The sequence below is a fragment of the Gallinula chloropus genome (genome assembly GCF_964237585.1).
Source record: "Gallinula chloropus genome assembly, chromosome: 2".
In the NCBI taxonomy this organism is placed as follows: Eukaryota; Metazoa; Chordata; class Aves; order Gruiformes; family Rallidae; genus Gallinula; species Gallinula chloropus.
Window position 1 is genome coordinate 139,653,735 of NC_140086.1, and position 15,660 is coordinate 139,669,394.

At 41.2% G+C, this 15,660-nt stretch overlaps 1 protein-coding gene across 1 annotated transcript; it reads right to left on the reverse strand.

Annotated features, from left to right (window-relative positions):
• On the reverse strand, window positions 1–14,246 carry GTPBP10 (GTP binding protein 10; the record flags this gene model as incomplete). The annotated part of the gene is made up of 10 exons (XM_084260809.1): window positions 1–1,019; window positions 2,953–3,076; window positions 4,026–4,103; window positions 4,619–4,726; window positions 7,826–7,878; window positions 8,858–8,931; window positions 12,044–12,188; window positions 13,237–13,328; window positions 13,418–13,611; window positions 14,214–14,246. 10 exons carry the CDS (start codon window positions 14,244–14,246, stop codon window positions 802–804), a joined length of 1,119 nt encoding a protein of 372 aa, XP_084116935.1. The 3' UTR covers window positions 1–801.
• Between the last annotated feature and the right edge of the window lie 1,414 nt (window positions 14,247–15,660).

Below are 15,660 nucleotides of genomic sequence, written 5' to 3' on the forward strand. Positions count from 1 at the left end.
AAAGGTCTTCCAATTTATTATTATTTTACAGTAAAATGCAAGCATGCCTGCTTGGAATACAAACCCCGAGACATTAACTACTCCCTAAAATGTATCGTGCTGTTGAAAGGCAGCTGTAATGACACCCCCCACTCCACAAAAGGAGGGACACCAAACTAAGTCTGAGAATTTGGAATCAGGATTTGTAAGATCAAGAGGACTAGAGCAGGCAACAGCAGTTGTAGAAAAATACCCACCAAAAATCCCCAAACCAAAACCAGTACACATCAGCCTTGGTTTTTTGTGCTCCTTCAAATCACTTCCTTGCAGCCATTTATTTATTTTTCCCTCAGATCTTTAGAAATAACAGAAAACCCCACAATCCCGTGCCTGGCAAAATGGCAGAACTGTTTCACCGTAAAAGCACTAGACCCTGGGAAATTGCTCCACCAGAAATTCCCCTGGGTACTTTCTCATATCCATGACAAAAGAAGTAGAATGAAACTGGCTCTTTCGCTGCCTCGGCAGGCTATACTCCTCCTATTCATCAGCCAAAAAATACTCAGGGGATCATCAGCTGTTAGGCAGTGTTTTGAGTTGCACATACTTTGGTCTTTACTCTGTTGAGTCAGTAGCCAATGTAAATCAGAAAAAAACCTTGTTATTTCCCCCACTGTGCTCTACCCAAGCGCCAACAGAAACTGAAGACGATGGGAGGAACAGAAAACTGGGCAGTGGTGATAGAGGGAACAAAACCTAAATGGACGGTTGGTTTACATACTTACTAAAACTATTGAAATGTGTTGGATCCAGACAAGAATGCTAACTTCTATTCATCTGCTCTTCTGAAGTTTGTAAAAGTAGTAGCTTCTTTTTCTGATATTCTTCATTCTCTTGCTCTGCCTCCTCATATATCGATTTTCTTATACATGTCTTTAGTTTCTCAATTCCTTCTCCAGTGTGTGTAGATATAGGAATTAAATCCTTGAATTCAAGTGTCTTTTCAGGAATCATTTCATCCTCTAGCAAGTGAAAGAAGTCTGAAAAAAACCACACTGGAAGAGTTAGTACAACCCTCAAATAGTGTGTCACTACAAAGCCCACAAAATCCTATTAAATTTAGAAAATGAACTTTAAATTACAATACTAAACATAACTGCAATTAATATAGAAGTATTATTTGGTTAATTAATCTTTAAAAGTACTCTCAGAAGACAAGCACTAACATAGCAATTATACCATACCACACCTACATGCTCTTGAGAAGATTCCATACCCTTCCTTTGAGTACAAAAAAAGCCCAAGTTGTACAATATGGGAGACAGATGGTTTAAAGCCTTCCCAGTCCTTACAGACTCCAGGAAATAGGAAGAAATCCACCCCAATGCCATAGCAAGACTGTAGCCCCTACATAGCCCTACGTAGCCCTGTCCAAGATTTTGATGTGTTTTGGCAAAAGTCACATGGTCTGGAAGGTTGAGTAGTGAGGTGGATTGATTGAGAGCTGGCTGAAGGGGAGAAGCCAGCGAGTTTTGCTCAATGGAACAGTCTGGCTGGAGGCCTGTATCTAGTGGAGTCCCTCAGGGGTGAGCACTGGGACCTGTACCGTTCAATGTATGCACTGATGACCTGGAAGAGGGAATAGAGTGTTCAGTTAGCAGGTTTGCTGGTGACACAAAACTGGGAGGGGTGGCTGACACACCAGACAGCTGTGCTGCCATTCAGCAAGACTTAGACAAGCTGGAGAGGGAGGGGAGAAGGTTAATTAGATTTAACATGGGCAAGTGTTGGGTCTTGCATTTAGGGAAGAACAACCCCAGGTACCAATATAGGTTGGGGACTGGACTGTTGGAGAGCAGTGTATGTGAGAGGGACCTGGTGGACAGCAGGATGACCATGAGCCAGCACTGTGCCCTCCTGGCTAAAAAGACCAATGGCATTCTGGGGTGTATTAGAAGGGGTGTGGTTAGTAGGTCAAGAGAGGCCCTTCTCCCCCTCTACTCTGCCCTGGTGAGATCACACCTGGACTATTGTGTCCAGCTGTGGGCTCCTCAGTTCAAGAAGGACATAGAACTCCTCTGAAGAGTCTAGCGCAGGGCCACCAAGATGATAAAGGGAATGGAGCACCTTCCTTATGAGGAAAGGCTGAAGGACCTGGGCCTCTTTAGCTTGAAGTGGAGACTGAGGGGCGACCTTATTAATATTTATAAATATGTAAAGGACGAGAGTCAGGAGCCAGGCTCTTCTCAGTGATGGCCAGTGATAGGACAAGGGGCAACGGGTGCAAGCTGGAACATAGGAAGTTCCATGTGAACGTAAGAAGAAACTTTTTCAGTGTGAGGGTGACAGAGCACTGGAACAGGCTGCCCAGAGAGGTTGTGGAGTCTCCTTCTCTGGAGACATTCAAAACCTGCCTGGATGCATTCCTGTGTGATTTAGTCTAGGCGATCCTGCTCTGACAGGGGGGTTGGACTAGATGATCTTTTGAGGTCCCTTCCAACTCCTAACATTCTGTGAAATTCTATGCCTCTATACCAGTGTCTGTAAGGGGACCGGCAATGGAGCTTCCTGTTCTCCAAGACACCTAGACTGGAAGTTTACTCTTCTATGTCAGAGTTGGGAAAGATATTCCAGGATATCTATATTTTATTAAAATACCTCCACAACAGTGAAGCCGGTACTATAAATGCATACAGATACCTAAATCACATGTGTTGGAAGGGACCTTTACAGATCACAGCATCACAGAAAGTTAGGAGTTGAAAGGCACCTCGAAAGTTCACCTAGTCCAACCCCCCAGCAGTATACAGGGACACCTTTAAGTACATCAGATGCAGGAGGTGGGTTTGAAAATTATTCAAATAATAAATTTAACAGCTGGCTTCAACTTCAAACAAATCCTTGTCAATGCAGTTACCTTGATGAAATATTACCGCTACTTTTATTAAAGGTAATTGTTGAAAATTAACGTACCTTGAGGATTCTGTAGTTGTTTCATAAGTTCATCCAAGTTATCCTTTGCACAAGGCAAATCCATCTTATTAATGGCAAGAAGTGCAGGCTTTGTTACAAGTTCCTCTTTGTACAGCTCCAGTTCCTTAAAAGTCAAGTAAATCTGCCTTAGTAATTGTGCTTTATTAAGCACTGCTTCAATTTTACATCTCCCCACTCACTTGATTAATTGCCCAAGTAGTCTTTCATGCTTATGCAGCTAAGAGATTTACTCAAGTTGCTGTATTAAAGCAGCCTGACAGAAGGAAATAACGTTCAGTGATTTTTTTTTTTGCTCAAACACAGGTATTTCAGGTAAACAGGGTGGCTGATTCTGAAATAGCCTCCTATGAAAAGAATAACAGTTTTGGTTTTGTTGTTCTGATATCCAGAGACACAAAATCAATCTCAGAAAAATTTCAAGATCTATAAACCACATAAAGTTCTTTGGAGAATTTTCTGATTCTTAAGCATTTTAATGGACTATGGTTAATACCAGAATGAAAATCACAACCACAAATAAGCTAAAAATAGACAGCAAAAGCTGAAATTCAGAAGATTCAGCATCCTAAAGTCATGTAGCTAGAGAGAGGACAGCTGCTAAACTTGAAATGACATAAAGCATCTTATTTTTAATCAGAAGCAAGAATAAGAAATGGAAACACTGAATGCAAAGCTGAGGCCTGATGTCTCACCTCCCTTATGCTACGCAGTAAAGGCATCAAAGCAGGGATTTAACTAAACCCATGTACTTCTACTTCCTAAAATGCTGTCAGACTGGGGAACTGAAAAGGATGCATTTTCACCTTTGCCTGACTGCTAGAAATATCCCATATGCTGTTTAATGAAGGAACAGTTGTGTACAACACACAATAAAGCAGTTTTACCTGGGCAGTTAAAAGTAATCATTTCATCATTCCGGAGAATCCTAAGCTTATTATCTCACCTTATATTATAAATCCAGAAGAGACACTGACATTTGAAAGTTCTTAATGAAAACTGAGCCTCTTTCCTGACTCAACACATAACTGCCAACTAGGAAGATGAGAACTTACCTTTGTTAGAAGTAATATAGTTTCAAAGGCTGTTCTGAACTGAGTCTTAATGGACAGCTGAAACCCCAAAATATCAACCTGGAAAAGTTAGACAAACCCAAACTTTGTGGTGTTAAATTATGTTACAGTATCAAGGTAGTCTCCGTTAAAAACTATGCAGTAAAATGTCCACATACATGCCCTCATTCCTCAGCAAACAACAGTGGGCATCTATACACTAAAGTAACACCATAGACACTAGAAGTACAAACTACTTTGTTCCGAATCAAAGTTTCTCCAAGGTTTGTTTTTTAAACCTTTCTTTTAAGGGGATCTTACAAAAGTAACAAAGAAAAAAAAATGCCTCATGCTTTAATTATGCTTGGAACACTTCACTGCTCTAAGTTAACTGACAAATTTTAATGATAAATTCTATTGAAGGATTTATCAGACATTTAAGCATTCCATTCCAAAACCATCATTACAGCTATATTTATGACACAACATGCAAATTACAAATTATTTCCCAAATTCCAACTAGACTGCAATTAAGCAGCCTTTTATTTACTGCACTGCCTTTGATTCCAACAAGCTGTAAATTTTATGTAACTTACAACTAAGAGAAGCTGTTTGGTTCTTTCTATATGTTTGAGAAATTTGTGGCCCATCCCTTTGTTCGCATGAGCGCCTTCAATCAGTCCTGGGAGATCAGCTACTGAAATCTAGGAAAACAAAAAGTTTCAGACAAAAGATTTCCATCAAGCAAAAATGGTGATTTTAAATTACCAACACCTATTATCTATCATTTTATATAAAGAAAACCCCCCAGATAAACGAATGTTGGGTACATCTGTTTTCAGAGACTTCATTTACAGCTACACACATTCCTTGGAACTGCGCTGGGGATCAGTTCTCTGGCAGTACACATTTGCTGTTTCAATTTATCATCAGAAACAGATTTAAACAAAATACCATTATTACACAGGCTGCTCCTCATGTTTTCTTGTCTACTTATTTATAGCTGTCTGCAAGGTAGAAAATAGGGGGTAATAACGCCTCAGCAGAGGTCCTGCAAAATTCACCCGTTACCTGAGAGTGGAACAGACTGCAGGGACAGCAGATTAGGCTATCATGGTTGTATAGAATTCAAACCCTCATTGGAAAACAAAATAAAGTCTGTTCCTTGTGGCTGCAGAGGATCATTATTCTAAATGCAAAGCCACTTAACATTGTTTCCCTGAGTGTGAGAAGCCCCAAGAATTTGTCTTCTGCTCTTCAACTGAAATGAGATTTTGATTAGTATATCAGCTTCCAACAAGATCCCAGCAAAGGCTGCCACAACGGAGAGGCATCTTGTCATTTCCTCTGCTGGTGGAAAGGGTTGTGCATAGTTGTAAAAGAGAGCTGGGAAAGACCAAAAAAAAAAAAAAAAAAAAGAGCAGTATACTAAACCCCCCAAATATCAGCTCATTATCTCACAGAAAGCTACGATAGATCATGAAACAAAGAGCGAAAGTAGGGTCTTCAAATCTAATACCCCTGTAGACAGCAACTGGATTCAATTAAACAATGATAAAAGTCAGCAAACAATAAAATTTCCAGTGTGTCACCTATTGCCAAAGTGGGCTTTCTGCTACGAGTTACACACCTACTTGTGACCATTATGCATTTCTTAAATATTTGAATGATTAGAGTTTTCCATCTAGAGAGACATGAGATACAGATGAATGAACTACAGACTTGTAACCAGAAACATGGAGAAAATACATGAAACAGGGAGAGAATAACTAGAGTTATAACAGAAACTTCCCCTTTCTACAGTGTTGTGTTTGGGTGCTGTACCACCAACCATCCCCAACTTTGATCTCCAATTAAATGCTTCTGCTAGTTTCCATGATCTGGTTCCAAGACCTGAACCCAGACTCAGACTCAGATCCACTCACTACTTCTGTGTCTTTTTTTGATAAATGGTAATGACAGTTGGCATCAGGTAACTTGCACGTATCTTCCTCTTTGAAATGCACTAAGATAAAATAAGCAAATTGCCATATATTTTCTTAAAAATGTCAATGTTCTGTAACAAAAAAGATGTAACGAGCCAGTGTCCCTTGAGTAATACAGGACAGTCACATCAATTATTGCTTTTAATTGCTTACGTTGGCTTGTTTAGTTCTCCGCAGTTGTAATACTAATAGCTGAAGTATTTCCTCTTACTCACTCATGCTCTCTGCAATGACAGTAACGAGTTCCTTTCATTTTAGAAAAGAGATACTTTGTCCATAAAGTTCCTATATAGCACCCAACACCACAGTACCAGGAACTGCAGAAACGGCCAACAGTAAGGGTCATTGGCTATCACGTGAGAAAGGCTGCAAAAAGAAAGCCAGGAGCGCAGCGCAGGTAGTTCTCGTGCTGGAGAAGGACACACCAGTAAGAGCAAGAGGTCCTGAATCATGGCAGGTAGGTAGTTTTTTTAAAAGGCTGTAAACCATCCCATTATTTGCAGCAGTTTTCTAGGATGGGTTACCCTAAACTACCAGATAAAATGCATATACAAAATTCCCTTAAATGTGTGCTTTTCTACAGGAACCTGACAGGCTAGACTTTCTGCCTTTAATACACAGTTTTGTTAAAGGTTGTTCCATGAAGGTTTCAAGCATCAGCTACTAAGTGACCCCAGGATTATTCCTTCTGAACATGAAAAAAAGTTTTCTGTCTTTTCACATCTGAGAGGTATGATTTTCTGGTTAACTCATCTGAACCCCTTTTATGCCTTTGCCTTTTATCTTCGAGGTGATGAGTCCAGTACTGCATATATCAAAATAAAAGCACATCAAAGAATATTCAAGCTTGAGGCCTCAAAACGTTTGCTGTAACCTAACATGAACTTGGAGTCCAAAAATCTATTACTAAGAGTCTCATTTAGCATTGGTTACCCCCACCAGTGGATACTGTAGAAAGGATCCCAGGAACCACATACCTTTACCTGAAGAAGCTAGGTGGAATCGAGTTGACAAAAATTAAAGTGGTAGGGCAGCAGCTCCATCAGTCCTCCAGAGCTACAGCCTACTACAAAAGGAACTGGATGCAGGTACCTCACCTCTCAGGTACTGCACTTTCCTGGCTGTTCAGGTAATCACTGTCACTTCTTTACTATCACTTCACTATCACAAAGACTATTTTAGTCTTTTTCTAAACAACAAAACAAACCACAAAAACCAGCCTAGAAAGCCAGAACTGTAAATTCTGATAAGCGGGTTATATTTGCTAAATTCCCTGTCACTACTGCAGATCTGTGGCTATTGGACAAATCTGCCACTGTTCAAAATACATTCTGAAAATTACTCATTCACTGCAGAGCTCTCTGTATAGGCAACCCACAGAAAATTTGCCTCTTCTAAATAAAAATAACAGGTCATTCTCTGAAATAATGATTCTTTACAGTCCTAAACTTGACGAGTATATGAGGACACAGCAATCTCAATTTCATACACAAGCTCACAACTCTATTATAAAGCAGTATTAGACCCACAGAAAGGAGACAAGGGAAAATGAGAAGCCATTTGTTAAAGTGACTTGAAATTAGCTCAGTGTCATATTACTATATTTGACTATAAAGCTCTCTTATTACTTAATAAAAATAGCACTTTTTCCACCACTTTCATTAAGTCTATTTAATTCCATTTTATATGTATACATTATACATGCACATACGAAAAAACTCTACAAGTTTCCATTTTCTTTCTGAAATTATATTAAGCAACATAACTATTCATCATATATAAATTTAACGATCAACCACAATAATCTTTCATACCAACCTGTTTATAATCTTCATACATGATCTTCCCTAGTTCAGGCTGTATTGTCGTAACTATGACAAGTGAAAAAAGAGGAGGGGAAGAAAACAAAATTGTTTTTAACATTTAAAAGAATATTAGTGTTACAAAACATGGAAGTGTTATAGGACTTCCTTACTACATATTTATATGAAAAAAATGTTCAGCAGCAGAAAAAAAAGATAAGGCAAATGGGATGTTAAGAATTACCAGAAAAAGGAATAAAGAAAAAGCAAAAAAAAAGAGAGAACTATATCAGACCTCTCAAAAAACCCTATATTTCAGCAAATCCTGGCACTGTCTGTAACCCTCTTCCCATCATCCCAAGAAGGGAATAGAGAATCCTCCGACACAAAAATAATCCAAAATGTGGAATAGATTCCAAATAGGGAACAACTAATGAAAGCAGAGATATGGGACTCTTCAAACTGAGGGAAAATGTAAGAAGGCTGTGGAAAAGCAGAAGTCACACAAAGTGGTCAGTGGGAATTACCAGTACTTGTACTTCTGCTTTTTAATTAAAGAATGATCAGACAAATAATCCTGATCTACTGATAGAAAAATATTTTTTTTCTGTCAGTTTTCCAGTGGCCAGATTCAAACCCCTAATCTTATTCTGCTGCAAGAACACACAGTAGCTATTTCCAAAGCATGCAGGATGTTTATGCAAAGGAACCTGATGCTGCATATTCCGTAGATGGAGGATACTACACACCATGGAGAGTCTCAGATGCAATAAAATGGGCTGAGACTAAAAGAAATATTAAATAGACCCTGAACCAACAGGTTGAAGCACTGTGAGAATGTACAAATGAAAAACTGAGGTGGCTAAAGGAACTGGACACTGAAACAGCAAGTCTCACTCTGAAGCATTTCTTAAAAATCTGTGCAGTGCATTTAGCTGGCAACATGATTATCCCCTAATTCTTTATTACAAACCTGGAAGCCAAGTCAGAGAAGAACTTACTGCTCTGATGAAATATTACTGCTTTAAAAATAAGAGTATGAACTTACATGCATAATTTGCAATCTCAGGCTTGGCATGAGAAATCTTGCTTAACAAGGATGATTTACCTGCATTAGGAAACCTAGAAGGAAAATCAGGATTTATACACTGAATAAGTACACCCATGATTCCCATACATTTTATTACCAAACATACTACATCATATTAGTCAAACTCAATGCTATCACCTAATTTTTGCAGACTCATTTACTCAGATTAAAAAAAAAAACAAACAAAAACCAAACCCAGAGTATTGTGTTCCTTTTTATTTTTTTTTTTTTTTACTAAAATCGGAGTAATTTTTCTAAATTCACAATGCTTCCCAAGGATGTTAGCAGGGGAAGTATGTAAATATAGGAGTGCCAGACTTAAAATCAGACTGAAATACAGCATAAGCATACAGGTCTACTTGAATTCACATGCTGTAGCTAAGACTGTAAACTATCTTTACATTGTAAACACCTGTCATGCAAATGCATCTTAGCAGTTGGGCTTAGAGTCTTTGATATACAAATCATAGTTACTGAAACATTTGACAATTTAAGTACCAATGACCTCTATGCTACAGTTTAGCTAGTGTAGCAAAGCAAACATAACTCTCTGAGTACATCTATGTGGGGTTAGAGTGAGAGACAGCACAGACACATACATGCAGTTTGTATAGGTTCTTAAGGCAACAAGACTCTGTGAGGGATCCCAAAATACCTTGTATAGATCTAGGACTGGAGGTTGGTGGGCCTGCCTGTGGCAGGGGGGTTGGAACTGTATGATCCTTAGGGCCCCTTCCAACCCATGCCATTCTCAGTTTCTATGATTATTACTGTGCTGGTTTTGGCTGGGACAGTTAATTTACTTCATAGCAGCTGGCATGGGGCTGTGGTTTGGATTTGTGCTGAAATAGCATTGATAACACAGCGATGTTTTTGCTATTGCTGAGCAGTGCTTACACAGAACTGAGGGCTTTTCTGCTTCTCACACCACCCCACCAGCAAGTGGGCTGGGGGTGCACAAGGAGTTGGGAGGTGACACAGCTGGGACAACTGACCCCAACTGCCCCCAGCTGGGGGATGAAGAAGGAAGGGGGGACATTCAGAGTGATGGCATTTGTCTTCCCAAGTCACCATCACATGTGATGGAGCCCCACTTTCCCAAGGATGGCTGAACACCTGCCTGCCCATGGGAAGTGGGGAATGAATTCCTTGGTTTGCTTTGCTTACATGTGAGGCTTTTGCTTTCCCTGTTAAACTGTCTTTATCTCAACCCATGAGTACTCTCACTTTTACCCTTCCAATGCTCTCCCCAGTCCTGCCATGGACGGAATGAGCAAGAGGCTGCATGGTGCTCAGTTGCCACCTGGGGTTAAATCACAGCAGTGTCCAAGTAAACCAAATGAATACCAGTGAAGCCCTAAGAGCTGGCCTGTGCAGACATGACTGATGAAATATTTTCCCTTTACAAGGGAATATGCCTGCATACTACAATAGAAGTGTAAAAGGATACAGTAGCTTTTATAAAAGCTCCTTAACCTAATACATCTACCTATTGAGATGGAAACTTAAATTAAAGCTGAAATTGTTTTTATTTTAAAAACTTAATCTGAGCTGCACAAGACACAAAAATAGCCTTGATCTGTGTCAAACTTGAAGTTAATGCTAAAACCAGAGGACAGACTACAGTCCTTATTCATAGCACCTGTTCCATAAAGGAGACCACAAGACTTGTGTTCCAGCTAAATTCACAGTTATTCAACATGTTTCAGTGCAACAGTGATCAAGAAAACGATGTGCACAGGCAACTGAGTGCTGGTCACAAGGTAAAAAGGCATGTCTCACAAGGAAAACTATATACTCTCCACCTGAATACCTGCAGAATCATGACCTGTTAACAGGGACAGCTAAGAAGAACAGAAACTGATGAAAAACAAGACTAGTTTTACATAAGGGGCTTTATAAAGGGGTTGATTATATGGCTTGCTTAAAAAAAGAGCGCCAAAATGATTCTTGTTATAACAGGAAAACTATTGAGGCTAGTTTTAATGTACTCTGATGTTGAAAGGTGCCTTAAAGACATTCTGGAAGGTTACTCTGGTCATCTCCTCAATTGAGTGCTTTGTTTCCACCAAGGTACAATATGCTCTTTGAAGTTTAAATTGCAACTTTCACTACACAGCACAACCTGTACCCAAACCTCGTCTCAATGTTTTTTACCCCATCTAACAGCAAACCACTTGCACATCTACTGAAGTAAAAATAACAAAGAGATCAAAGTATCAGAGGCTGATTCATATTCTCAACAATAATATACTCCTCTAATTAACTGATAATGATTTTTAAAATAAATTTTAAAGGCAAACTCTCAACTAAAATACAAGCCAAAATGCAGGATTAAAGCAGCAGTGGTGTCATGAAGCTCCTGTATTTTCACACAATCTAAGACAAGAGGAAAAAATCTCTATCATGCAATTACTGAAAATTATGTAACTTTAGATAAATCTGGTATTATTTCTAGCAAAAAAAAAAAAAAGAACCATGCTGTCTTCAAGTTTCCATCTTTTAATGGAATATACCAATTAGACTATTTCCACCTCAAACTCTTCATCACTCTATGCTTCCTATGCTTTTTATTAATAAGGACCACAGGGCAAAGTGGTAGTAGAGGCTGAGTCGACCAATACTTTTACAGTTGTAGCCTGCTGAAGGCTTTCTTCAAATAATAATAAAAATAAATTATCTGCATTGTTATAAAGCAGCAACACTGAAAGGCAAGGCCTACTGCTCTAGCTTGTCATTATATTTTTTTAGTGTTTCAAGTTGTTGATTTGGGAGAGTAGGCCACACACCCTTTGCAACTCTTTAAAACTACTAAAGGATCTACTTATGCCAGTAACAAAGTCAAATATAGTGTTCTTTTCGCACTGCCTACTTCATAAATATTGCACAATACTACATGATCTCTGCACTTGCTAAATATTAATAATCATGTATTACCCTGATCCATGAAACCCTTATTTGAAGCATAATAATCCATATATTCCAAATTTTAAAATTATAAAGTTTAAACATTGATTTTTGCAAACTGCAAGTAATTTAAGTTGCAATGCAAATTTACATTAACATTCATCCTCCAAACTCTAACATTTCTTTGAAATGTATTATTTTGTTGCCTAATAGCAGTTCTCAAAGTCAAGTACTTACCCAACTAAGCCAACATCTGCTATGAGTTTCAAATCAAGACGAACAATTCGCCTCTGACCTTTGCAAGGCACAAAGTTTGTGGCCAATGAGCCTCCAAGACCTCCACGAGCTGCTAGGAGTCTCTCTCCTGCTGCATTAAGCTCTCCTGAAATTAAATTCACTAGTGAAAAAACACAATCCCCTGCAGTACTTCAGCTGTGATATTCCACTTAACAAGAGCCAATTTTCTGCACGCTTCCTCGCAAAAGCTGTGCACGCAGAGTCATGGTATTTTTTCTTCTTTGGAAACAAGTGAAAGCAATCACATCCCAATACAGTTAGTTAGCCACTTCAAGAAAAGTGCTAAGTACAGGCAGGCAAGTTACATCCAAGATGGAAGTTCTGACACCTCCAATACTAGAATGCAGGAACACAAGGAAAAATCTATACTGGCAGGAGACGTGGGCACAGCAAACTCTTCAGCAGTTCCTTTTCATTAATATGCAGACTAGAGTATCTCCTTTAGGGTTAGACTATTAGAATAATTAAAAAAAAAATACAACCTCTGAGTATGTAATTCAAGGACACCTATAGACAGTGACATGCCTACATCATAAACAGGCCTTGCCATACATCCAATTTTGTTAAGAGTAATTTGTGAATTTAGTTTGAACCCTGAACAGTACGAGAGGAAAAACTCTGAAAATCTGCAAAGGAACAACTGAGAGCTATTCCAAGAGCACTGTACTAGAAACAGATCTTCCTGCTTACTACCCTCTTTTTAAAGAGGGGAAATAAATAGGTATTTTAGATAACCTGAAATGTTGACGCTTTACTTTTTAAACAATGTTGTAATTCAGTAAAGTTATAGTGACACCTGATTTTATGGACACGTAATTTACATAAACTCATTAATGACTCAGTGGAGGATCAGTATGGCTTCCAGCCTTAAAGGCTTGTTTGCAAGGGCAATTTTCCTTTCTGCTGCATATATTGATACAAACTAACTAGTTCCAATTTCTGGAAGGCTTCCTTGTTTTTCCAACAATTTCTAGTGTGTATTTTTTGTCAACTCTGTTGAAGCAAAGGAAAACACACCCATGTTTTGGGAGATGTGTAAGTGTGGAACACCCTAGGGTAAGAAGTCTGCCAGATGCTATCAATAAATATGAGACTATCTACGAGATACATTAAACCAAAGCAAATGTTCTTACCAATCGGCTTGCCATCATCACAAAGAACTGAAATTCCCAGAGGCACTTGAACTTCACAGTCTTTTCCTTTTTCACCTTTTAGTGCCTTAACACTGGGGGAAAGCAAATCAGGCTTAGTAACTTAAGCTGATGTTTTGCTTTCTAGAAAAGATGTATCTAACAACTTTCATCAGACTCTTACCTACTGTTGGCTCCTGTTCCAGCTACAAATCGCTTCTGGGGATATCTGTCCCTAACGGTCTTTAAGGTAGTTCTTTCTTGGGCGACTAACCAGACATCACCACCTCTTCCTCCTTCCCCACCTAGGCGAGGATAACCCATTCCGCCGGTTCCTCCTCTCACATAGAGCCGCAAATCGTCTATGAAGTTGCCGTACTGACAAAACAATAGCTTCGTATCAGTGTTACGATCCGTTTACATTTCGTTTTGTAGAAGTTTGACTAAAACTGCTTGGATAGAGCTCTTCTCTGGCGGCAGTAAGGAAAGTTCAGAAAACAGACCTGCAACCCTCCAAAACGTGTCCGAACAAGAGACGCATCTTCCCCAGACGCGAGACCTCATAGCACGCCCGCCCGGCCTGCGGAGCCCCGGCGGAGGAACAGGGGGCGGCCCTGCCTCTGCGCCGGGACCCGGCGCCCACGGAGACGCGCGTCCCATGGTCGCGGCCCCTCGCCGTGCCCCTGCCCGGCACACACGGGCCTCCCGCTAAGGAAGCCGCTTCGCAGAGACAGCGCCAGGACAGTGCAGGGGGGGACGTGCCCGCAAACCGCCGGGGACGGCGGGTCAGCCCGGGGAAAGGGAAGCGGGCGTTCGCCTAGGAACTGCGCAAGGAGCAGCGCGGCCAGCCCGCCCCGGAGAGACGGCGGGAGCGGCACCGCGACTCCCCGCCTGCCCTTCCCGCCGCCCGAGCCCCGCCTGCGTGGGGCTGCACGCTCGCAGGACCCGTCCCTACCGCTCCCCGGGCCGGGCACACTGACCTTCCGCAGCACCGCCCTACCGCACCGCACCATGCTGGGAGTCACTACGTCCGCCCGGGTCCGGCCTGCGGCGGCAACGACAGAGAAGGGGCGGGGCAGTGACAGCGGCCTTTGGGGCGGGCAATGCCTGGCCCTGGGGGCTGCGTGGGGAGGACACGGCAAGAAGGTGACCGGGCTCAACGCCCGGGCCGCAGGAACCTGACTACCGACCGGGTAGAGCGCGGCGAGAAGCGAATAACCACCCTACTCCCGCCTCGCCGGCAGCCACCACGACACCGGGGGCGGGGCGAGGCGGGGCGGGACCGAACCGTGGCCCGCGCGGGTGCGCATGCTCGACCTTTCCCGCCCTCGGCGGCGCTATGGCCGCCGTTTGCTGCCGTTGCGCTGCCGCCTGGCGATGTTGTGTTGTCGAGACTTCTTTCGCCCGGAGGCGGTGGCACGGCAAGGGGCGGGGCTGGTTTGCTGCATCGCGTCGGATTCTTGCTCCATTCCTCCCCGCCTACCAAAACACCGCGGACCGCGAGGCGGAGGGACGTTTTGGGCTGAAGTGTGGGCAGGGACGGCTAAGGGAGGCCCAGGCTACCAGAGTGGGGAGGTTTGGGGCAAGATCTGTCATCTCCAGCAGCATCTTCTCCTTGATGGCTGATGCCGATGAGGTACAGCATCGACTGGTGGCCTTGTCCATACAGTTGGACACTTAAAGGCCTGTGGTGATACCACAAGGTATCACCAAAAAATGTGCTCTCCTGCAAGAAACTGGGACCTGACCATCCAACAAGGCTAATTTTCAGTACACGACTTTAATAAGTGCTTTGCATTTCTTATAAGTGGTCACAAATGAGAACTGTTTTTTTTTTTAAATCATGTTCGGTCAAAGGGGTAAAATTATTGAAAAATTGCCCCCCAAGTTAGTGTTTTGCAAGTCTTTATTTTGTAGATAAGTATTTTTCCAGAAGTTTGAGCGTATTTTCCATGGGTTTTTTTTTAAAGCTCAAATCTTCATTAAAAATTCTATTCTGTTCCTTCTTACAGCCTTTCCACACAGTCATATGTTCTCAGTTGCAGTTGTTAGTTACCATTTACAGTAATCTAAAAATAAAGTTCAATAACAGATTTTGTGTTTGTAATGCAATTTTAAAAATCAGGTTGTGCCACATGCATGCTAAGTGGCCCAATGGACAGTATCAAGCAGTATCACTCATGCATGTGAGTGTTGTCCACTGCCTTTTTTAGAATGTGTATTCTTGTTCAGTGTGGGTTACTTTTGCTTCTTAGTGGCTTCATGGTCTAGGACGCTATAGTTGTAAACTGGATTTACAAAATTATGCAATTTAGTCTTTACATAGTTAGAGTCCTCTACTGTTATTGTTTGGTCTTTATGTTTGCTATAATTTTGCTTTATTTTGTACACTATAAAAGTTAGGCCAGTATCTACATTTTAAAAAAA